At 40.7% G+C, this 24,403-nt stretch overlaps 1 protein-coding gene across 6 annotated transcripts in view; it reads right to left on the bottom strand.

Annotated features, from left to right (window-relative positions):
• RAB28 (RAB28, member RAS oncogene family) overlaps positions 1–24,403 on the bottom strand; it is a 161,409-nt gene that overhangs the window by 2,125 nt on the left and 134,881 nt on the right. For 4 of the 6 annotated variants that reach the window (XM_081332400.1, XM_081332401.1, XM_081332404.1 and 1 more), the window contains 2 exons: positions 16,208–16,311; positions 9,969–10,046 (listed from right to left, as the gene is read on the bottom strand). In XM_081332400.1, coding sequence (XP_081188526.1) covers positions 9,969–10,046; positions 16,208–16,311 — 182 coding nt within the window. The remainder of the gene's footprint in view (positions 1–9,968; positions 10,047–16,207; positions 16,312–24,403) is intronic. The other 2 variants (XM_081332402.1, XM_081332403.1) reach the window with 1 other exon arrangement.

The raw sequence follows: 24,403 nt of genomic DNA, 5'->3' as shown, positions 1-24,403 counted from the left end.
TCAATAAGAAAATTAATCCTCCAATATACAACTTGTTTATATAAACAGTGTGTATGCCTTGGTTCAGCAATGCAGTGATTATTGCTTGCTGGAATACTGAGTCAAACACCTTTTCGTATTCAATGAAAGCAATGCAGAGACATAGTGTACTTATTGTGCCTTTCAGTGACTTGCTGAACAACCTGGATGTGACCCATTATGCTGTAACCACTTCTAAACCCTGCCTGCTCCTTTGACTGTGCATAATTTGATGTTCTCAATATTCTTTTTGCTATTATCTTGGTGAAAACCTTGTAGGTGACTGAAAGAAGGCTTATTGGGCAATAGTAGAATGTAATGTAATGTAATGTAATGTAATGTAATGTAATGTAATGTAATGTAATGTAATGTAATGTAATGTAATGTAATGTAATGTAATGTAATGTAATGTAATGTAATAGAACAGAACAGAACAGAACAGAACCAAGATCATGGCATCTGGCCCTCTCAAATAGATGGGGAAGAAATGGAGGTAATGACAGATTTTATTTTCCTGGGCTCCAAGATCACCGCAGATGGGGACTGCAGCCAAGAAATTAAAAGATGCTTGCTCCTGGGGAGGAAAGCTATGGCAAAGCTAGCTAGCATACTAAAAAGCAGAGACATCACCCTGCCAACAAAAGTGCGTATAGTCAAGGCCATGGTTTTCCCAGTTGCAATGTATGGATGTGAAAGCTGGACCATAAGAAAGGCTGAGTGCCAAAGAATTGAGGCCTGTGAACTATGGTGCTGGAGAAGACTCCTGTGACTCCCTTGGACTGCAAGGTGTTCAAACCGGTCAGTCCTAGAGGAGATCAACTCTGACTGCTCTTTAAATGGTCAGATCCTGAAGTTGAAACTCAAATACTTTGGCCACCTAATGAGAAGGAAGGACTCACTGGAGAAGAGCCTAATGCTAGGAAAGGTCCGACCCATCGCGACCCTATGGACAACATTCCTCCAGGCCTTTCTGTCCTCTACCATCTTCTGGAGTCCATTTAAGCTCACGCCTACTGCTTCAGTGACTCCATCCAGCCACCTCATTCTCTGTCGTCCCCTTCTTCTATTGCCCTCGATCTTTCCCAGCATTAGGCTTTTCTCCAGTGAGTCCTTCCTTCTCATTAGGTGGCCAAAGTATTTGAGTTTTAGCTTCAGGATCTGGCCTTCTAAAGAGCAGTCAGGATTGATCTCCTCTAGGACTGACTGGTTTGATCGCCTTGCAGTCCAAGGGACTCGCAGGAGTCTTCTCCAGCACCATAGTTCAAAGGCCTCAATTCTTTGGCGCTCAGCCTTTCTTATGGTCCAACTTTCACTGCCATACATTGCAACTGGGAAGACCATAGCCTTGACTATACGCACTTTTGTTGACAGGGTGATGTCTCTGCTTTTTAGTGTGCTGTCTAGATTTGTCATGGCTTTCCTCCCCAGGAGCAAGCGTCTTTTAATTTCTTGGCTACAGTCCCCATCTGCAGTGATCTTGGAGCCCAGGAAAATAAAATCTGTCACTACCTCCATTTCTTCCCCATCTATTTGCCAGGAATTGAGAGGGCCAGATGCCATGATCTTGGTTTTCTTAATGTTAAGTTTCAACCCAAGTTTTGCACTCTCCTTCTTCACCCGCAACAAGAGGCTCTTTAGTTCTTCTTCACTTTCTGCCATTAGAGTGGTATCATCTGCGTATCTTAGGTTGTTGATATTTCTTCCGGCAATCTTAATTCCAACTTTTGATTCATCTAGCCCTGCCTTTCTCATGATGTGCTCTGCATATAAGTTAAATAGGCAGGGCGACAGTATACAGCCTTGCCGGACTCCTTTCCCAATTTTGAACCAATCAGTGGTTCCATGTCCAGTTCTCACTGTTGCTTCTTGACCCGCATATAGGTTTCTCAAGAGACAAATAAGATGGTCTGGTACTCCCATCTCTTTAAGAACTTGCCACAGTTTGTTATGATCCACACAATCAAAGGCTTTAGCATAGTCAATGAAGCAGAAGTAGATGTTTTTCTGGAACTCCCTAGCTTTCTCCATGATCCAGCGTATGTTGGCAATTTGATCTCTAGTTCCTCTGCCTCTTCGAAATCCTGCCTGTACTTCTGGTAGTTCTCGATCCACATACTGCTGAAGTCTAGCTTGTAGGATTTTAAGCATGACTTTACTAGCATGAGAAATGAGTGCAATGGTGCGATAGTTTGAACATTCTTTGGCACTGTGTTTGCTATGACCATCGTATTCTCTTGACAAAATTCTATCAGCCTGTGCCCTGCTTCATTTTGTACTCCAAGGCCAAACTTGCCTGTTATTCCGGTTATCTTTTGGCTTCCTACTTTAGCATTCCAATCCCCCATGATGATAAGGACATCATTTTTTGGTGTTAGTTCTATAAGGTGCTGTAGGGCTTCATAGAACCGGTCAATTTCATCCTCTTCAGCACTGGTGGTTGGGGCATAGACTTGGACTACTGTGATATTGAATGGTTTGCCTTGGATTCGAACTGAGATCATTCTGTCATTTTGAGGATTGTATCCCAGTATTGCTTTTCCTACTCTTTTATTGACTATGAAGGCTACTCCATTTCTTCTGAGGGATTCTTGCCCGCAGTAGTATACCTGGTGGTCATCTGAATTAAATTCACCCATTCCTGTCCATTTTAGTTCGCTGATACCTAAGATGTCGATGTTCAGTCTTGTCATGTCTTGTTTGACCACGTCCAGCTTTCCTTGATTCATGGATCTTACATTCCAGGTTCCTATGGAGAAAAAATCTTTACAGCATCGGACTTTCCTTTCACCACCAGACACATCCACAGCTGAGCGTCCTTTCGGCTATGGCCCAGTCGCTTCATTCTTTCTGGCGCTACTAGTACTAGCCCTCTGCTCTTCCCCAGTAGCATATTGGACGCCTTCCGACCTGAGGGGCTCATCTTCCAGCGTCATATCGTTTTGCCTTTTGGTACTGTCCATAGGGTTTTCATGGCAAAGATACTGGAGTGGGTTGCCATTTCCTTCTCCAGTGGATCACGTTTTGTCAGAACTCTCGGCTATGACCTGTCCGTCTTGGGTGGCCCTGCACGGCATAGCTCATAGCTTCATTGAATTACGCAAGCCCCTTCGCCACGACAAGGCAGTAATCCATGAAGGGGAATACTGGGATACAATCCCCAAAATGACAGAATAATCTCAGTTCGAATCCAAGGCAAACCATTCAATATCACAGTAGTCCAAGTCTATGCCCCAACCACCAGTGCTGAAGAGGATGAAAATGACCGGTTCTATGAAGCCCTACAGCACCTTATAGAACTAACACCAAAAAAATGATGTCCTTATCATCATGGGGGATTGGAATGCTAAAGTAGGAAGACAAAAGATAAGCGGAATAACAGGCAAGTTTGGCCTTGGACTACAAAATGAAGCAGAGCACAGGGTGATAGAATTTTGTCAAGAGAATATGATGGTCATAGCAAACACTCTTTTCCAACAACCCAAGAGACGGCTCTACACATGGACATCACCAGACGGTCAACACAGAAATCAGATTGACTATGTGCTCTGCAGCCAAAGATGGAGAAGCTCTATGCAGTCAGTAAAAACAAGACCAGGAGCTGACTGTGGCTCAGACCATGAGCTTCTCGTTGCAAAGTTTAGACTTAAACTGAAGAAAGTAGGGAAAAGCACTAGGCCACTCAGGTATGAATTAAATCATATCCCTGTTGAATATCCAGTAGAGGTGACAAATAGATTTAAGGAATTAGATCTGATAGACAGAGTGCCTGAAGAACTATGGACAGAGGTTCGCAACATTGTACAACAGGTAGCAACTAAAACCATCCCAAAGAAAAAGAAATACAAGAAAGCAAAATGGCTGTCTGAGGAAGCTTTGCAAATAGCTGAGAAAAGGAGGGAAGCAAGCAAGGAAGAAAAAAAAGATATGCCCAATTGAATGCAGAATTCCAGAGAATAGCTAGAAGAGACAAGAATGCCTTCTTAAATGAACAGTGCAAAGAAATAGAAGAAAACAATAGAATAGGGAGGACCAGAGATCTTTTCAAGAAAATTGGAGAGATGAAGGGAACGTTTCATGCAAAAATGGGCATGATAAAGGACCAAAATGGCAGGGACCTAACAGAGGCAGAAGAGATTAAGAAGAGGTGGCAAAATTACATAGAAGAACTATACAAGAATGAGCTTAACATCCCTGATAATCACAATGAGGCGGTCACTGACCTTGAGCCAGACATCCTAGAATGTGAAGTGAAGTGGGCCTTAGAAAAGCTGAGCAACAATAAAGCTAGTGGAGGTGACAGTATTCCAGCTGAGCTATTCAAAATCTTAAAAGACGATGCAGTAAAAGTGCTACACTCAATTTGCCAGCAAATTTGGAAAACTCAACAGTGGCCACAGGATTGGAAAAGATCAGTTTACATTCCAATTCCAAAGAAAGGTAGTGCCAAAGAATGTTCATACCATTGCACCATTGCACTCATTTCTCTTTTTTTTAATTGAAAAGTTTTACAATACATTTTTGAATACAAAAAACCCTACTCCCCCTCCCCTCTCCCCAATATTAGTAAAATTTCTCATTTCTCATGCTAGTAAAGTTATGCTTAAAATTCTACAAGCTAGACTCCAGCAGTATGTGGATCGAGAACTACCAGAAGTATAGGCAGGATTTCGAAGAGGCAGAGGAACTAGAGATCAAATTGCCAACATACGCTGAATCATGGAGAAAGTTACAGAGTTCCAGAAAAACATCTATTTCTGTTTCATTGACTATGCTAAAGCCTTTGATTGTGTGTATCATAACAAACTGTGGCAAGTTCTTAAAGAGATGGGCGTACCAGACCATCTTATTTGTCTCTTGAGAAACCGATATGTGGGCCAAGAAGCAACAGTGCGAACTGAACACGGAATCACTGATTGGTTCAAAATTGGGAAAGGAGTCCGGCAAGGCTGTATACTGTCGCCCTGCCTATTTAACTTATATGCAGAGCACGTCATGAGAAAGGCAGGGCTAGATGAATCAAAAGTTGGAATTAAGATTGCTGGAAGAAATATCAACAACCTAAGATATGCAGACGATACCACTCTAATGGCAGAAAGTGAAGAACAACTAAAGAGCCTCTTGTTGCGGGTGAAGAAGGAAAGTGCAAAACTTGGGTTGAAACTAAACATTAAGAAAACCAAGATCATGGCATCTGGCCCTCTCAATTCCTGGCAAATAGATGGGGAAGAAATGGAGGTAGTGACAGATTTTATTTTCCTGGGCTCCAAGATCACTGCAGATGGGGACTGTAGCCAAGAAATTAAAAGACGCTTGCTCCTTGGGAGGAAAGCCATGGCAAATCTAGACAGCACACTAAAAAGCAGAGACATCACCCTGTCAACAAAAGTGCATATAGTCAAGGCTATGGTCTTCCCAGTTGCAATGTATGGCAGTGAAAGTTGGACCATTAAAAAGGCTGAGCGCCAAAGAATTGAGGCCTTTGAACTATGGTGCTGGAGAAGACTCCTGCGAGTCCCTTGGACTGCAAGGCGATCAAACCGGTCAGTCCTAGAGATCAACCCTGACTGCTCTTTAGAAGGCCAGATCCTGAAGTTAAAACTCAAATACTTTGGCCACCTAATGCGAAGGAAGGAAGAAAAGAAAACTTATTCAAATGCTAAATGAAACGTTTTATTCCCATATTTATTCTGGATATAATCAATCCATTTTTTCCACTCCGTAATATAATGTTGTTGCGAATGGTCTTTCAAATACGCCGAGATCTTTGCCATTTCCGCCAGGTTAGAAACTTTTAAAGTCCATTCTTCTATAGTCGGCAGTTCCTCCTTCTTCCAATATTGACCTACTAAAAGTCTTGCTGCCGTAATTAAGTTCAACATCAACTTAGTGTCCACAACAGTAGTATCAGTAATTATGCCCAGTAAAAACAATTGCGGACAAAACTTTATCCTTTTCTTAAATATCTTCTGCATGTTCCACCAGATTTTAATCCAAAATGCTTTAACCTTTTTACAGGTCCACCATATGTGAAAGTACGTTGCATCTTCGCCACCACACCTCCAACATTTAGGCTGATAGTTCGGATACATACTTGCAAGCTTTTTGGGATCTAAATGCCACCTATAAAACATTTTATAAAAGTTCTCTCTTAAATTTTGAGCTTGCGTAAATTTTACGTTTCTCACCCAGATCTTTTCCCAAGTATCCATTGTAATAACTTCTTGAATATTCTGAGCCCACTTTATCATGCAATCTTTAACAAGTTCTGTTTCTGAGTCAATTTCTATCAATGCAAGATATATCCGTTTGATATGTGCTGGACCCTGATTTCTAATTTGCTTTACCAGATTTTGAAAAACCAATTTTCTGATCTTCTTTCCACCTGGCCTGTAGTTGCCCATATTGAAACCAGGTTTGAACAATCTTCTCTTCTCTTAAAAAGTTATACGGCTTCAAACACCATACATTCCTCTCCAAACTTAAGATTTCCTTATATGTAATCACATCATGTTTGAACCCAACATTTATGTTTTCTATTGCGTGTTTCGGTATTGCCCATAAAGGTATCTTGTAGTTTAACTTATGTCTATACTTTTTCCAAACTCGCAACAAAGCATGTCTTAAAATATGCACCTTAAACACATTATCTACCTTCTTATCATACAATAAATACGCATGCCAACCAAATAACAAGTCATGACCTTCAAGATTTAATAATCTCCCTTGTGTTAAATTAATCCAATCACTTATCGCTGACAACGCAGCAGCTTCATAGTATAGTTTAAAGTTGGGCATTTTAAGACCACCTCTTTCACGCGTATCCTGCATAATCTTACATTTAACTCATGGCCTTTTCCCTGCCCAAACTATTTGCTGTGAGTGCTTTTCCAAAGCATCTTGCAAATCTTTGACTGTCAGTGCAGGAGTAGGTGGAGGTGCAGGGGGCAATAAAGCTTGCAACGAAGATTGCTGCACCGGGGAAGCCCCCACGCTCCTGAGAACTTTGGAAGATTTAGCCGCCATTTTCCCCCACTATTACTTGCTACACACTTTCACTTTCAAAGTCTACAAAGTCCTTTGAGCTAAGGAACAAAAGTCCACTTTCACCTTGATCTCCTGTATCGCTCTGCCTGCATCCTCGCACTCCAAAATCCTTTCCTGCTGGCAGAGATGGTTGCTAACGCCTTGTTCTGCTCCCAAAAGCACGGAGCAGAAACGCTGCGCAGCCCGGAGCAAACCCAGGATTCGGGGGGGCTCAATCCTTCAGCCACCCGAACCTTAAGCTCAGGCGGCCCCGGAGAGCTCAACCCCTACCTGGGAACTCACCCCCTCCTCTTCTCCCGAGGAGGGGGCTTCCGAACCGCCGAAACAGCTGATCGGCGCTGTTTTCGGCGGTTCTACAAAGCCACGGAGCAGACAGCCTGGAGATGGCTGTCTTCGGTGTCGCCTCGCCACCCGGAAGTCGAGCTATTCAAAATCTTAAAAGACGATGCAGTAAAAGTGCTACACTCAATTTGCCAGCAAATTTGGAAAACTCAACAGTGGCCACAGGATTGGAAAAGATCAGTTTACATTCCAATTCCAAAGAAAGGCAGTGCCAAAGAATGTTCAAACTATCGCACCATTGCACTCATTTCTCATGCTAGTAAAGTTATGCTTAAAATTCTACAAGCTAGACTCCAGCAGTATGTGGATCGAGAACTACCAGAAGTACAGGCAGGATTTCGAAGAGGCAGAGGAACTAGAGATCAAATTGCTAACATACGCTGGATCATGGAGAAAGCTAGAGAGTTCCAGAAAAACATCTACTTCTGCTTCATTGACTATGCTAAAGCCTTTGATTGTGTGGATAATAACAAACTGTGGCAAGTTCTTAAAGAGATGGGCGTACCAGACCATCTTATTTGTCTCTTGAGAAATCTATATGCGGGCCAAGAAGCAACAGTGAGAACTGGACACGGAACCACTGATTGGTTCAAAATTGGGAAAGGAGTCCGGCAAGGCTGTATACTGTCGCCTTGCCTATTTAACCTATATGCAGAGCACATCATGAGAAAGGCAGGGCTAGAGAAGACTCCTGCGAGTGCTGGAGAAGACTCCTGCGAGTCCCTTGGACTGCAAGGCGATCAAACCGGTCAGTCCTAGAGAAGATCAACCCTGACTGCTCTTTAGAAGGCCAGATCCTGAAGCTAAAACTCAAATACTTTGGCCACCTAATGAGAAGGAAGGACTCACTGGAGAAGAGCCTAATGCTGGGAAAGATCGAGGGCAATAGAAGAAGGGGACGACAGAGAATGAGGTGGCTGGATGGAGTCACTGAAGCAGTAGGCATGAGCCTAGATGGACTCCAGAAGATGGTAGAGGACAGGAAGGCCTGGAGGAACATTGTCCATAGGGTCGCAATGGGTCGGACACGACTTCGCAACTAACAACAACAAATAGCCTATATACTTAACCGTAATTTTTGAGCAGCTTGCTGATTCTTACACTTGAGAAAGGATTTTTAGACTTTTTGGAAAAATTAATCATTGTTCAAAATATTGTACATATTTAGTAGGCCAGTGACCTATGTTTAAGCCACTGTGTATCCTAAGATTAAAATAATTTGGACTTTTCAGGTGAATTCAATTAGCAAAACACAAGCTAATGCGTACAGCACTTATACTTATTTTAGGATTATTGCAAAGATTTTGTCCAAATCTTCAGTTTGTCACTTCTGGAAAGTGATCTGTACCGATATTACACAGATCTATTAGAGTTGGGAGATAACTTTATTTAAATGTGTGTGTGTGTGTGTGTGTGTGTGTGTGTATACACATATATACGTGTGTACACACACACACACACACACACATTTATTTCAATTCTTTCAATTTTATAGCATACCTAATTCTGAAAATAAGAATAGGGAAAATTACATAAAAAATTCTGTGTAAATGAATACTTATAACCAGGAACAATTCATAGCAGGTAGAAAAATAATTTCTGCTTCCTGTTTTTCTTTTTCTTTTGAATTCTAAAGAAATTCAAGATGGCACAGGAAAGATCTGCTGACCAAAGGACAAAGGTCTAAAATTTTACTGGGTATCCTCAAGACTTTGTCCACATTAAAAATAAGAAGGAAGTTATTTGATAGACACAAATCCTATTTTACCCAGGAATGCAAATGGAATGAAGGCAAAAGGCTTCTCCAATTCAGAATGGGGCAACTCGCCATGGCTAACTCACCATGGGACAACTCACTGCAGGACAATTCTGTAATTCAATTTAATTATTTAAAATAATTAAAAATTATTTTAATTTTTGTCATTCACATTTCATTTTGTCCTTCCTTTGGCATCCTTTCTTTAATGATTTTATTCCACCATTTCTTCGATATTAGTGTAACTCTTGTTCTGCAGCGAGTTTTCCTGTGGTGAGTTGGTCACTGGAAGTTGTCCTGCAATGAATTGGCCACAGCAAATTAGCTGGGGCAAGCTGCCCTTGGGGAGTTGGCTGGAGCAATTTGGCCATGGAAAGTTGTCTTAGACCTTCTCCATTTTATCCTTCTATCAAATCTTTTCAGAACTTAACAGCCTATGAAGTTGAAGATTCACGCACCAGGGTACTAAATCAGTAATGGTCTTCTTTAACAGGGCTAGGCTCTCTTAAAACTTGTATGAATCGTTGTCACAAACTAATTTAATTTTAAAATATAAACCTGGATGTCACCAAGTTACATTTTTGTGAAGGTCTGAAACCTGGTGGCCATGTTTCCTGATGTTCAAAATATTCAGCGATATATTATTGAACTTGGCTACTTACTCTAAGGACTCCAACACAGGAGAACATTTTAATATGTGATTCTATATGTCTAAGGAAAAACTATATAGTGTGTAGCTGTCTTCCCACTATGCAACAACAAAAATGTTGAACTTTTATGTTTGTGTGTAAATAATTAGGATTATCACCTGCAATTGCTCTATTTCTGCTCTGTTTAATTTGACATCAACAAGGTTAGCTGCAATTCCTTGAAAACACAGGAACACCTGTTTAAAAAGATTAAAGACTTAAATGATTAGAAACAGACATCCTAAAGTTATTTCCAACATAGCAAAAAATCACTTTTGAATGACAGTGAGACATGATGAGGAAATTATCTGGATATTTCTGAAATGATTCTTTAGCCAAATCTATGCCAAATTTGTCAGAATATTTTCTTTCATAGTTTATTCAGAATATATATCTGAATTATAAACTGATATTTAATGGAGCCTCAATATATTTAGCAAAAATAACTTTTGCATATTTTCTACACAAACAATGCATTGAAAAGCTGGACATGTATTTGTTACTGAAAAACCCTATAAAATATCAAGGAATGTAGTTTTTAACAAATCAGGACAACTTTACAATATTTACAGATCTATTTGTAAAGTACTTATGTCAGATGACTTGCTGTATTACTTTATTAAATATAAAATAGGATTCTCTGTGCTGTTAGTTCTGCTGCTGTTCGTTGGACTCAGGCTCCTCTTGGATCATTAAGGTAGAATGGAATGATAATAGTTTCAGTCAGATGGGAAATGGGCTGAATTATTAATATGAGTAAATAAAGCAGCCAAAACAGGGCCCCACCAATCCTCATTCTCCCTTAATAATTTTGAGGCAATGAATTCTTGCTCAGTTGTTTTCCAGGTTTTAGTTGAGTCTTTGAATTAATAATACTGATGGTCCTTGACTTACTATAATGGAGCCTGTCCATTACAGTCACAAGTCATGGTGACTGTTAAACAAGGTGCCCACACGATCACCTCACTTAACAATCCCAATCCCTGCTCTCCCTATTGTGGTTGTTAAGTGACCATAAGGGTTACATAGCAGAGCACAGGGTGGCTCAGCTCATGTGTGACCTACCCCAGGCCTTCCCCATCCAAGGGAACCCATATTTCACTTCCTGCCCCACCGGGCTCCCACAGACCCCATCCTGCTGGGTCTCAAACTCTCCTCCCCACCCACCCCCACAGCTCGGGAGGCCAAGAAGCGGAAAGGCCACCTCTTTTTCCCAAATTCATTGTAGCTCTTCTCAAAATGGCACCCACTTCCAGGGTGGTACCACGGAGCCTCTATATAGGAAGACCATGTGGTAGAATGGCTGCTTCCCAAAGGAGATCTACAAAAAAGGTCAATGGACCAAGCTGGGATGGGATGTGTGGAGGAGGGTGTGGAACCCAGTGGGGCAGGAAAGAGGTCCAAGGCCTATGGCAATCCAGCAGGGTAAAGATATTGGGATGCTGCAGCAGCCATAACTTCAGGCAAAGGTCACTAAGTCACTTCATTCAGTGCCTTTATAACTTTGAATGGTCACTGAATGAATGGTGTAAGTCAAGGATTACCTGTAAACAGATACAAAAATACAAGTGAAAGTTAGGCAGGAAAAGAAAAAAATAATCTGAAAAAAGACATAGAAGAAACAATTTATAGTAGCATACAATAACAGAACATGAAAAAATAGTAAATTATATAAGCTCAGGTTGAAAGCTATATTAATTGGGGAGACAGTGTTCCAAATGGCAGATGCCATGACAGAGAAGGCCCACTTCTTGAGACTTAATTGATGGGAACCAAATCAAGCTGACTCTGATACTCTATGGAATGGAGAAAACAAAACCCATGGGGTAGTCAGTCCCTCATGCCAGAAAAGCCTTATTGGTGACAACCACAAACTTGAATTGTAACCGCAAACAGGAAGAAAAGTGGATAGCTGAAGAGTTAGAAAAACAGCTAAATTTCCCAGGCTATTTCTCCCAAGCAGTAGCTAATCTTCAAAGATTCTAATTTTGTAGTAGTAATTTTACTAATATTTTTGTGGAAATTCTTTTTTTTTCATCAATTTTGTCTATTCTTACCATTTACTGCAAGATAATCCCCATCACAATTGATAAAAGTTTGAGGACATTTTTTTATCTTCTTATTGAAGTATGGTATAAAAAATATAAAACAAAGATCAAGAGACTCCAATTATGCTAGCCTGATTCTGCCAATTGTTACAAATTCAGAGTTACAGTAGTGCTATAAAAGTGCAATAGAATGGGATAGGGATAGAGATAGGGTAGAGGAATGGAATGGAACGGAACGGAACAGAACAGAACAGAACAGAATGTTTCCTTGAAAATAAGACCTATCCTGAAAATAAGCCCTAGCTTGATTTTTATGTATGCGCCTAATATAAGCCCTACCCCAAAATAAACCCCGTACGAGGGGGCCTGGCATATGCGTAAAAATCAAGCTAGGGTGGGGATGGGGGTGGGAACTGATGAACGAAGTGGTCCATGAGCACCTCTATAAGGGGGTTTTGGTGTACTTGGACAATATTCTAATCTACATCGAAACCAAAGCAGAGCATGTGAAGCTAGTTAGGGCAGCCCTAAAGAAGCTCCCCTCTGCCAAATTATATGCCAAACTGTCAAAATGTGAATTCCACTGAGATAGGATTGACTATTTGGGCTATCACATTTCGTACAAGGGGATGGACGTGGATCTGGAAAAAGTGCAGGCCATCCTGGAGTGGCCCCCTCCCCACATCAGAAAGCAATTACAGAGCATTCTAGGGTTTGTCCCCTCATTTGCACAGATTGCAGTCCCCATTACAAATCTGTTGAAAATGAAGAGAAAATAAGCCAAAGCCCAGCCAGCCAATAAAGTGTACTGCAGAATGCCAAGCCACATTTGAAAAGCTTAAGAAATTTTTTTCTTGTTCTAGAACAATACCTTCGTTGTCTTATCAATTATCAGCAAGATAATTGGACTGATCTGTTACCATTTGCTGAAGTGGCCTATAATAATGCGGTGCACTCCAGTACCAGTTACACTCCTTTCTAAGTGGCTAATGAACAGACTTTCATCCCTACGCCTGAGTTGCCTGCTAACAAACCTGCCATTCCCTCCCTTAAGGAATGGCTTCATCAGTTGCAGAACATTTGGTCGGTTGTTAGGAAGCCGCCCTGAGTCTTCGGAGAAGGGTGGGATATAAATGGGATTAAAATAAAATAAATAAATAAAGCTCTAGATGGGCTTCCGGTTATGGATTTTCAGTGCAGCCAGACACGCGAGGGGGCCGCTGTAAAGGGGTCGAAAGTCGCCCTGGAGGGGCGATGAGTGGGGGAGAGGTCTCTCTAGTCAGCGGTAGAAAGGCGGCGACCCTCCATCAGCTTGGAGCTACTCTCCAAACCAAAGAAGAAAGGATCGGCACTCCCATGGCCCATCATTTAGCCGTTTCCTGCCAAAGCCAAAAGCACAACAAAACACTTGAAAGCACTTGAAAACTAGGTGAGAATTGCCTCCTTGTTTTCCTAATTGTCTACTTTCCCTGTCAAAAGCTTCTTGAATTTGCTTCCCTCTGCGAGGAGAGAGGGAAAGGATTTTTTCCCCCACCCTCCTTAAGAGCGGCCTTTGTCTACATTGGGAGAGAAAAGAAAAAGCCTTCTACTAAATTATACTGATTTATTGGACTTACTGCCCTTCTACTTTTGGCCCAAAGTTCCTATATTTACAGAAATGGACTTTCTACCTATTAGTCTAAAAAAGGGCACACAAAAAAAGAAACAAATAAAAAGATACTGAAAAGGATTTGAAGTACTCTGGGGATATCCAGTGAATACTACTGGCAAACAAGCTTGCTTACATTTTGGACTGACCTTGGCATTAAGATAAAAACCTGAAACAGCTGGAGATGAATTTGGCTTAGACTTGTGGAGGTGGACTCTTACTGATTTTTGTTTGAAACATAGCCTCCACCAAGGACTATTTATAATTATTACAAAATGGAGAAGGATCAGCCACAAACTTCGCTTGGCTATAACCTTATACTTCAAACAATCTACAGAGTCACTGAGATGTCTATCTCCAGATTTAATAATTTACATGCCAACCTTAAGTCACAAATTGAAACCCAGACTGCAACTAAAGAATTTATACTTCAGAATATAACAAAATTGGAAGATATTACTATTGAGACAGAGGAATATAAGCAACAACTATCCAAAGAACCGACAATTCTAAAAGTACATGGAACTATCACTATGGCAAATAACCTTAAGGACCAACAACAAACTATGGGAAAACTTAATACTCAACCTTTGACTCCATCAAAAGAGCCTATAACTTTAGAAGTATACTATGTGCAAGATAGTGATGCTAACATAGAGGACGTGGAAGATCAAGAAAGACAGTTTCCTGAAAGCCTGGATAGCCAAGCATTAATTACAAAATTGGATAAGACTCTCTACTTAAAGCAGATGAACCCAGACAGAAGAGGAATCCAGACCAAACTGAAGATAAAGTTTTTAGAGATACAAAGACTAGAACTAATAGGCCAACAACATAATGATTACAAATGGTTTGGTTTTTGTGGATCACTGATAGCTAGATAGCCTCCTTCAATTCAAATAATATGTATTGGAGCGAAGGGAGACCTATCTGGCAAATCAAAGGCCTTGGTCTGGAAAACTGATTGGCAAAAAAAGAAAGCCAGAGTTAGATTTAAAAAGTGAGTTCTTCGAGAACCATTAAAGGTTATCCTTTTAGTAATCAGTGATCTATCAGGATCTAAAAAAGGAAATGTTTATGAGATAGAACTAGAATGTGTTTATGTATCTATTAGGCTTATTTTAGACATTATAATTTGTGCACTGATATAATGGAAATTTAGATCCCATGTTTGATGTTAAAAGACATTTGATTATTCTATTTAAGAACTAAGAATTAGCTAAAATTTAAAACAGAATCTGGTTGTGTATAAATAGTTGTAGATTGATAAACATAGGCTGTGGTTCTGTCAGTAACATGTGATGTATTAGGATGTGAAACAGACAATGTTTATTAGGTAGAACATAGCTTCTCAGCCACTGCGTACACATCTCTGTTAAGGCCTGTCACTGCTCCTCCTCCACCACCCATTATGGTGGAGGGTGAGCAGCATTTTGAGATCAAGAACATTTTAGACTCTCGCAAGCATCACAGTTCTAGTTGCCTGGAAAGATCTTCCTGCCTCGGAAAACAAGTGGGTTTATAAGAAATATGTTAGAGGCCCTAATGTATTTAGGGCTATCCCAATAAACCTGATTGATGTGTTTCTTTTCTCTCTCTCTCACTTCCCTATTTCTGTTTTGCAGGTGGATTTGTCATTCTATTAGGGTGGTGTATGTCAGTCCCCTACAATGTATTTGCCTGCTAATTAATGCTTATTAATGCTTTGCCTATGTGTTCATTTTTGGGGTCTGCCATTTTGGTGGCAGAGAGGATGCTTGCTTCGGGAATGCATTTGCCTTGCTCTGCTCTGTCCTCTTTGAAACATACTCTGTTTGTGAGAAAGGAATGTGGCTTGCAAATATCTGCCTTATCTCCAGACAACAGAGCCTGGGACTGTTGGGAAACGAAAGCGAGTGAGACCTTGAAATAGGTGCTAAATTACCAGATTCTCAAAACAACCTAGCACCTATGCATTGGCTGGATTTTAACCGGACGGTTGGACACTGGGGTCAGGAATCCTGAATGGGCATTATGATGTAACCTTTCACATGCAAATTCTTCAGACCTTGCTTTGCTCTATTGCTATCACTAACTCTCAATAAAAGTTCCTTTTGAAACAATGCCTGTTTAAAGAATTGTGCTTTCTTGTGAGATCTAGTTGAGGCAAACCCTTACAATAACAAAATTGATAAAAGTGAAGGGGTCTGAATACTTTCTGAATGCACTACAGACACGCACACATGCTGCAGCCTGATTCTACAGTTGTTGAAATTCATTTTTTTCTCATTAATCTACATTGAATACCCCATAATGTCAAAATGAAAACAGAATTATTGAAATGTCTGAAAATATATTAAAAAGAAAAAACTGAAATATCATAGTGTATTTGTGTCTGTACACACACACACACACACATAAGTTAATATCAGTCCAAAGATCTGTTTGCTTTGATAACAAACACACTTATCACAAGAAAAAACATCTTAAAATAACAATGAAACAAAGTATGTTTTTTTTAAAAAATGTCACCTTTGGAAAAGTATAACATCCTAAATTTCTAAAATGAACAACCCAATTCTAAAAGTTGATATTGAATGTGCAATATTAGTACCCAGCTCTGGAGATTCACAAAAATGCAAAATGACAATATTGTTAAAATAACATTATTCATAATACTTACAGAATCGCCTGTCTTCGCTGATACAAAATGACTGCTAGAATGACTTTCCTGGCAAAATTGAAGATGTTTATCAATTTTTACTGTCCGTAGATATTCCAAATCAACTAAAAAAATCAGTGGGGAGAAAAAAAATGTATAATGAAATTTATTTAACATAAACATCTTTAAAACAGTTTTCTATTTGGTATCATGTATCAGTAGAGAGTTCCACTTTCTCCTAAAATTAGTCACAAAGAGTTGTTATCCTCATTTATTATTTATTTATTATTTTGACTTCTATACCGCCCTATTCCCGTAGGACTCAGGGTGGTTTACAGGGCAAACAAAACCATACAATACAAAAGTTAAAATAAATTTAAAACAAGTAATTAAATTTAAGCCCAAAAATTAAAACTTTAAAACCCAATTATCTTCATCATCAAGCATCCATGTCTATTATCAGTTGTGGGAATCTTCAATCTCATACATAATCTGTAATCTACTTCTTTATTTATTCCTTTATGGTAGAAACTGACTATACAGCTACTAAGAAAGAAGTATAAGAAAAAACTATTATTTCAACAAATATATTCTACTTGACAATAAACTGAAAAGACTAAGTCACCAAAAATAATTTTTAATACATGAATTTTTTCTATGAATTGTCTCATAAAGGATTTGGTTAATTAAAGTTTTAAACATCATTTTTTGCAATTATACAGGAGTAAATCCCACTGAAAATACATACATACATACATACATACATACATCATCTGTAGGCAAATGTCCTTTTAACCTTTTGATTCTACATTTTCCCTGTATTTATCTTGGCTGCTTCTAAAATGTGTTTATGATATTGACATATATTTCATGTTTATTTTCAAACTTTATTCAAAAGCAATTCATTTTGAGAAATGGTAAGAACTGGTGCCAAAATGAAAAAGAGTAGCAGTGTTTCAAATCTTATTTTGATCATCACATGAGTTTACAATAACACAGGTTTTACTTACTCTTGATTCAAGATCCATGATACAAAATTCTAAACTTCTAGGTAACTCATATATACACATGTACCTAGTACTTAAATATTTGAAATATATTCAAATTAATACAATATTAATAACATATAATTTTAATATACAATGGATTGTTTATTTATAATATTTAATTTGCTCGAGACTTCCGGTGGCGACGCGACGCTGAAAGACAGCCGTTTTTGGGCTGCCCGCTCCGCAACTGTGTTTTTCCATCGTAAACAGCGTCGATCAGCTGTTTAGATGGATTTGAAGCCCCCTCCTCGGGAGAAGAGGAGGGGGTGAGGCCCCAGGTAGGGGTTGAGCTCTCCGGGCCGCCTGAGCTGAGAGCTTGGGCGGCTGAAGGATGAGCCCCCCCGAAGCCTGGGTTGCTCCGAGCTGCGCAGTGCCTCTGCTCTGGGATTTTTGGAGCAGAGCCAGGCGTTAGCAACCACCCCTGCCAAAAGGAAATACTTTTGATTATCAAGATGCAGGCAGAGCGGTACAGGAGGTCAAGGTGAAGTGGACTCTTTATTTTTACTCTCTAGCTCAATGGATTTTATAGCTTTAAAGTGAAAGTGCGTAATAAGTGAAAGTGGGGGAAGATGGCGGCTAAAACTTCTAAAGCTCTTCGGAATGCGGGGTCTTCCCTGGTGCAAGAGACCTCATTGCAAGCTTTGCTTCCTCCTGCATCTCCCCCGGTATTGACGCTTAAGGATTTACAAGACGCTCTTGGAAAGCATGCACAATTGATGTCTGATATGATGGATGAAAAGTTGAAAAAGCTGGAGGAGAAAATGGAGGAGAAAATGGAGAAATTGGAGAAGAAGATGGAAGAGAAGCTGAGAGCAATGAGGGTGGACATCTTGTCTATGGTTGAATCCGTAGCTGAATGTGTGCTACAGCTGGATATAAAAGTGGAGGACCTCAGTCAAAAGAACTCTACATTAGAAGCAAAGGTATTAGAAAATGAAAATATAAGGGATAAAATGGACGAAGAATTGAGCAGTATAATCAGATGCAGTATGCTATTAGAATTAGGGGTTTAAAGGAGAATGGTAAAGAAGATTTAAAGCAGCTGATTTCTGAGGCTCTGGAAGGGGTACTGGGCCAGTCAGCATCTGAAATTGAGGGAAATATGGACAAAGTTTTTCGTGTAAATTCATGGATTGCAAGACAGAGGAAGTTACCCAGAGATGTGGTGGTCTATTTTACAAAGAGAGTAATTAGAGATGAAGTCATTCAAGCTGCTTATGATACTAATTTGGTAGTGGCTGAGCAAGAAGTTTTGGTTTTAAAAGAGATCCCTCCGAAGATCCTAAGGAGAAGGAAAGATTTTGCATTTCTAGTACAGGAACTTAAGAAACGTGATATTAAGTTTAGATGGGAGATTCCAGTTGGATTGGTGGCGACGCACGAAGGTAAAAGACATCGTTTGGTTACTGTGGCTCAGGCACGTGATTTTTATAGTAATGTGTTAAAAGCAACCCCCCTATCATTTTTGGAAGCTGCAAAAGGATACGGTGTGGGAAAGCTTCAAGATGTTGCAGATAGACAGACAGAGGACAATGGTGTTGGAGGGGATCAAGTCACAGTCTCATCGGTTGCTGCAGGAGGCCAGAAGATGACACGTGCCGCCCTAAGAAGAGCGAGACGAGAGCAAGAGCAAGACCAGCAGAAAGTTATGGAATCTTCAAAGTGTGCTTACAGTGAAGATATGGGAGGAGAGCGGTCTAAAGAAGTTTTGGGGGTCATGACAGAGGTGCTCCAAAAGTTTTGGGGCGTTAAGATTGCTGATTAAATTTTTAGATTAGAATGTCAATGGAGTAAAATTATTATAGAGGAGAAAGAAAGTTTTTTTTTTAATATTTTACACAATTTAAGATTGATGTTATTTGCTTGCTAGAAAAGTATATTAGGGTTATGGACTTAAAGTATGTGTTGAACTAAGAATGGGTATGTAAGCTCCTAATTAACAACAAGTTGTCTTAGAGATTGCCTAAATCTTTTTTTATATACTCTTTTTATTTGAACTTTTATTTGAACTTAAGGATGATTTGGAACTGCGAGACATTTGGCGTGATACATGCAAGAACTATTTTTGATCATAGTTTAGTTTGGTCAGAGATTATTAAGATTAACAGAGATAGGCGCTTTTGGCGCGTAACTGAGAATTTGTTTGGAAATTAGAGAAAGGTGGGAGAATGCAAATAGCAGGTGAAAGTTTTTTTCTTTTTTTTTTGAAATTAATATGAATAAGGACTGGGATTAAGAAAATTTATTTTGAGTAAAGCTCTTTTTCTGTTTTCCTCTTTTTCTTTTCTACTTTATTTGTAATATTAATATTGTTTGTACTCATTTTATATGAGCTAGAGAGAGATAGAATTTATAGTTTATTGTTGATAACATAGGGGTGTTTATGTTTGTTTTTCGATTTTATGCCCTGTATTTAGCTCTGGGAAGTCAGGGGGGGGAGGAGGGAGTGGGGGAGAGGGATAGGGAGGGTTGGATAGGGGTGGGGGAGGGGGGGATTAAAGTCAAAATGTATTGTAAAACTTTTTAAATAAAAAAAAATATTTAATTTGCTCAACACAGTGACTCTGGGTAATGTACACAATAAAAACAACACAATACAATCTAAACAGAATGCAATCTGGAAATTAACATACCAAACACAATAATTACATTCCAACAGTAGCACACACTTCCTACCCCAGCACTTGTAAATGCCAACCCAGAAAACCCGCAAGATGGCCTGTCAAGACTGATTTGCAGGACATATATTCTGCTTCACTCGCAGCTTGACAAAAAAAAGGGAGGAGGTAGGATGGAATGCAAGGATGGGGGGAATTGCATTTGAGCATCGTTGGTTCCCGTGAGACAGTGCTCCAACCTCTCCAACCCAAGAACACATTCAGCAGATGGCCTAGCATGGCTCACTGATTCACGTAATAAAATGAACAGAAGTGATTGCTAACCCATAAAGGGGAGGGATTAACTATGCTAGCTAGTTTCACTTCATCTATGTCAATATGGTTTATTCTGTAAAGTTTATACTCTTGGTAAAATAATGTCCTAGGAGTTTCTTTTTCTGGATTCGCCAACTGGACAAGTGACACAGCCCTAGAAAGGGTGGAGGTTGTTGAGTTCACCCTATCATCCAATGATGATGTGAGAACTCTGAAAGCATCACTTAGGAGTACAAAAGGGCGCAACACTGACACAGAAAATGATATCTTGGTAAGTCACCCCATGACACCCATGACCATCCTCATAGAACTGGTGGTGACCTCCTCGGGGCATAAGGAAAACTGGTTGCCCTCTTGGACTTGGGCCACACCAGATCCCTGGTCAGCCCTAGCTTAGTTGAGAAGTCTGGTCAGTGACTCAGAGAGCTTGAGGTGCCAGTGGCCTTCTGCCAGTTAGAAGGATGCACAGCGGGGGACTCCCCCTACAACATTTGTCACTGAACCAATAGGGATGAGAAGTGGGCCCCATAAAGACCCTAATCTTCATTGTGGCACCAGGCATGGAGAGAACTCTAGAATTGGGTTTAGCATGGGTTCTGAAGCAGGTGTAAGGTCCTGCCTCAGCTAGTTCTCCCAAGAAAGCAGAACTCTTCAAAACTGGCATTATTTCAAAAGGAACTTCTATTGAGAGAGAGCGAAAGCAGAAAGGCAAGGCAAGATCTGAATATTTCCCATACAAAAATGTTACATTAAACCCCTCTCTTAAAAACCCAAGTGCCCAACTGCCCAGTCTATTTCCAGCCAATTCACAGGTGCGAATTTGTTATGGGAACTAGAAGTTGAAAGAGTGATAAAGCGCTGTTCCCAGGCATTGCATCCTCTTCTCACCAGAGTAGAGATAAGGCAGATGGCCCCAGGCACATTCCTCCCCACTTTCACACCCAAAGGCATACATCAAAGTGCAGAAGAACAAAGCAAAACAAACACATCCCAGAACCCAAATATTCCTCCCTCCCAACAGAATGACAGCATTCCGATATTGATCTGAGGGGCCTGACCTACCACTCCCTTAAAAGAAAGAGAAATCCACCTGGAAGAACAGAAAATAATAAAGTGGAGAAAGAAAATTAAGATTAATCAGGCTTATCCAGGTAATGTGCATGAAAATGCTTGAGTAACTAGGGGCTGTAACATGTTTCTTGTGAACCCATTCATTTTGGGATGCTAGAAGGTCTTCCCAGGCCACCAAATACTGGGTGGCTCCATGGTGTTTGCGTGAGTTCAGAACTTCCTTGATTTCAAAGTGTTGTTCACCCTCTACCATGATGGACTCTGGTTCTGGGGGAGTTACTGGCTGCAAAGGTGAGGTTATTTCAGGCTTTAGGAGACTGCAATGAAATACATGGTGGATTCACCTTAGGGGTTTGGTGAGTTCCAGCTCCACTGCGACCAGGTTTATAATGCATTTGATTGGGAAGAGTCCCACAAATTTTGGCTCCAGTTTTTTAGAGGGTTGTAGGATTGCGTGAACCTAGTAGACAGGTATACTCTGTCCCCAATGTAGAATGGTTTGGTTTTCTTTTTATCTGCCTGAGCCTTGTAGGTTGTTCTAGCCTCATTTAAAGACTTTCTGACAACTGGCCAAGTATTCTGCAGCTGATTTATCCATTCCTTAAGGGAAGGAATTGTGGGTTGGTTAGTTGGCAGTTCAGGCATTGGGTTGAATGCTTGTCCTGTGGCTACTTAAAGCCAGTGCTGGAATGAACAGTGTTATTATAAGCTGCTTCAGCAAATGGTAGGTCAATCCAATTGTCCTGCTGATAATTGATAAAGCACCTTAGGTACTGTTCCAGAACAGAATTCATCCGTTCTGTCCCACCATTCATTTAAGGATGATGACTAGAACTCAGGTCCTGACCCATTCCCAGGAGGTCCAAAAATGGCCTCCAGAACTTTGAAATAAATTGGACCCCTCCGTCTGAAATTATGTGACGTGGGGCTCCCTGTAGGCAGTAGATATGGTAGAGGAACAGTTTTGCTAGAGTCTTTGCTCTTGGGATCTTTTGGCAAGGAATGAAAGGGACCTGCTTTTTTTTATCCCATTTAATCCCATTTATATCCCGCCCTTCTCCGAAGACTCAGGGCGGCTTACAATTTAAAGCACAAATCAATGTGCTTAGCAATAGCCTTCATTCTATGTATATGCCTGCTTATTAGGGCTTTCGCCCCCCCCAAGCGGCATTATTACAAAGTCAGCTTATTGCCCCCAACAATCTGGGTCCTCATTTTACCTACCTCGGAAGGATGGAAGGCTAAGTCAACCTTGAGCCTGGTGGGACTTGAACCTGCACTAACTGCAGGCAGCTGGTGTTACTTAAGGAGGCATTAGCCCACTGCTCCACCAAGGCTCTTTGAAAACAGATCTGTCATTACCCAAACAACAGTGTTTCCCATGCTTTCTGGGAGCTCTATGATAAAGTCCATATAAATCTCTCTCCAGGGTGCTGAAAGGTCTGCAACCAGCTGTAGAAGGCCACGCATTTTCCCCTGCATCCGTTTTGCTGCTACACACGTAGGGCAGCTAGCCACATAACCCTCAATGTCCTTTTTGATAGGAGGCCACCAAAATTGTCTTTTTAACTGGCATAGGGTCTTTACACACCCGAAATGTCCTGCCACCTTTGAGCCGTGGCATGTTTGCATAGTCTTTAGTCTCTGGCTGGCCAGAATGTACAGCTTCCCTCCTACCCATGCTAGCCCCTCCCACATGGAGCAGAGGTTTTTATGACTAAGAAACCATTCACCCTTTTCAAGGTCTCATTTAAAGACCAAGGTGACAGTGTTGTCTGGTGGTGGGATGCCTTTCAATTGGCCCTTTTGATTACTGGGGCTGCTAATTGCTGGGCTAGGAGCAGAGGTTTGATTATTTTGGCCTTTGCACTGGTATATTGCAGCAGCCTAGATATACCCCAGGAAATTTTTTCCTCCTGGTAAACAGCAGAAGGTAAAATTGAAATACTGAAAGTGTTGGACCCACAGTGCTTGCTTGGTAGACAGCTCCCTTGGGGTTTTCAATGCTTCTAGGTTTTTGTGATCATTCCAAACTTGGAAAGGGATTTTACTCCCTTCTAGAAAATGCCTCCAAGTAAAGAGGCCCATCTTACTCCGTAGGCTTCCTTTTCCCAGACCGCTCAGTGTTGTTTGGTCTCCGTCAACTTTTTCAAAGTGTATGTACAAGGCTGCAGTTGGCCCTTTTTGTTTTCCTGGAGCAGTACCACACCTATGGCCACATTGCTAGCATCGGCCTGAATGACAAATGGTCTCTCTGAGTCTGGATACCTCAGTACCAGCTCCACAGAAAAAAGTCTTTTCAAATTTTTGAATGCGGCTTCGCATTCCATAGTCCACTTTAGTGGCTGGTTAGGTTTCAGCTTATCTACCCCCTTCTTTTCAAAAAGTTTGTAATGGGAAATGCAATCTGCACAAAGGAGGGAATGAACTGCCTATACAAACTGGAAAAGGAGTTTGCAGTTGCTTCCTGGTACATGGGGTTTCCCATTCTAAAATGGCTCATACTTTCTCTGGGTCTATTTCTACCTCCTCATGCAAGATCTAGTAGCCTAGATAGTCAATCTTTTCTTTGTGAAATTCACACTTTGAAAGTTTGGCATAAGCTTTATCGCAAGGAGTTTGTTTAAGACTATTGTCAGAACCCATCTTACACTTGGGGGAAAATCTATTTTATTTCTTTCTATTCCTTGCTAAGGGTTCTGCCATTCTCCTGAAGGGGAGGGGGGAACATGTTTCAGGCTGTCTCTTTGTTTCTCTGTTTCGCTACAATGTAACTTTTCCACTATTCCTGCATACTTGCTCTTTAAAGTGTCTCTCCCTTGATGTTACCTTGGGGTGAGAAAGGAATGTGCTTCTGGCCATCTGGCTTATCTCTTGCTATGGAACGGAAGGTGTGAAGACCCAACAACATCATTGCAAGCCTGGGAATGGCTGTGTTATCAGCTCCTTTCCCACAGCAGACTGTGGATTGGTCCATTCAAACTCGCCGGATGAACTATTGGGGTGGGGGACTCTTTTCACCTATTGATCTAAGCAGGAAACCCTCAGATCCTGCCTTTCATGCCTGCTCTCAGCTTCTCCTAATAAAAGTTCCTTTTGGAAGAAACTGCTTCCACGAGTCTTGCTTTCTCAGGATGAGGTTTTGAAGTGGGCCCTGACAACTG

Source organism: Vipera berus (assembly GCF_964194415.1).
Source record: "Vipera berus genome assembly, chromosome: 7".
Classification (NCBI taxonomy): domain Eukaryota; kingdom Metazoa; phylum Chordata; class Lepidosauria; order Squamata; family Viperidae; genus Vipera; species Vipera berus.
Note: the sequence above shows the minus strand (reverse complement) of the source record. Positions and strands in the feature narration are given on the sequence as shown.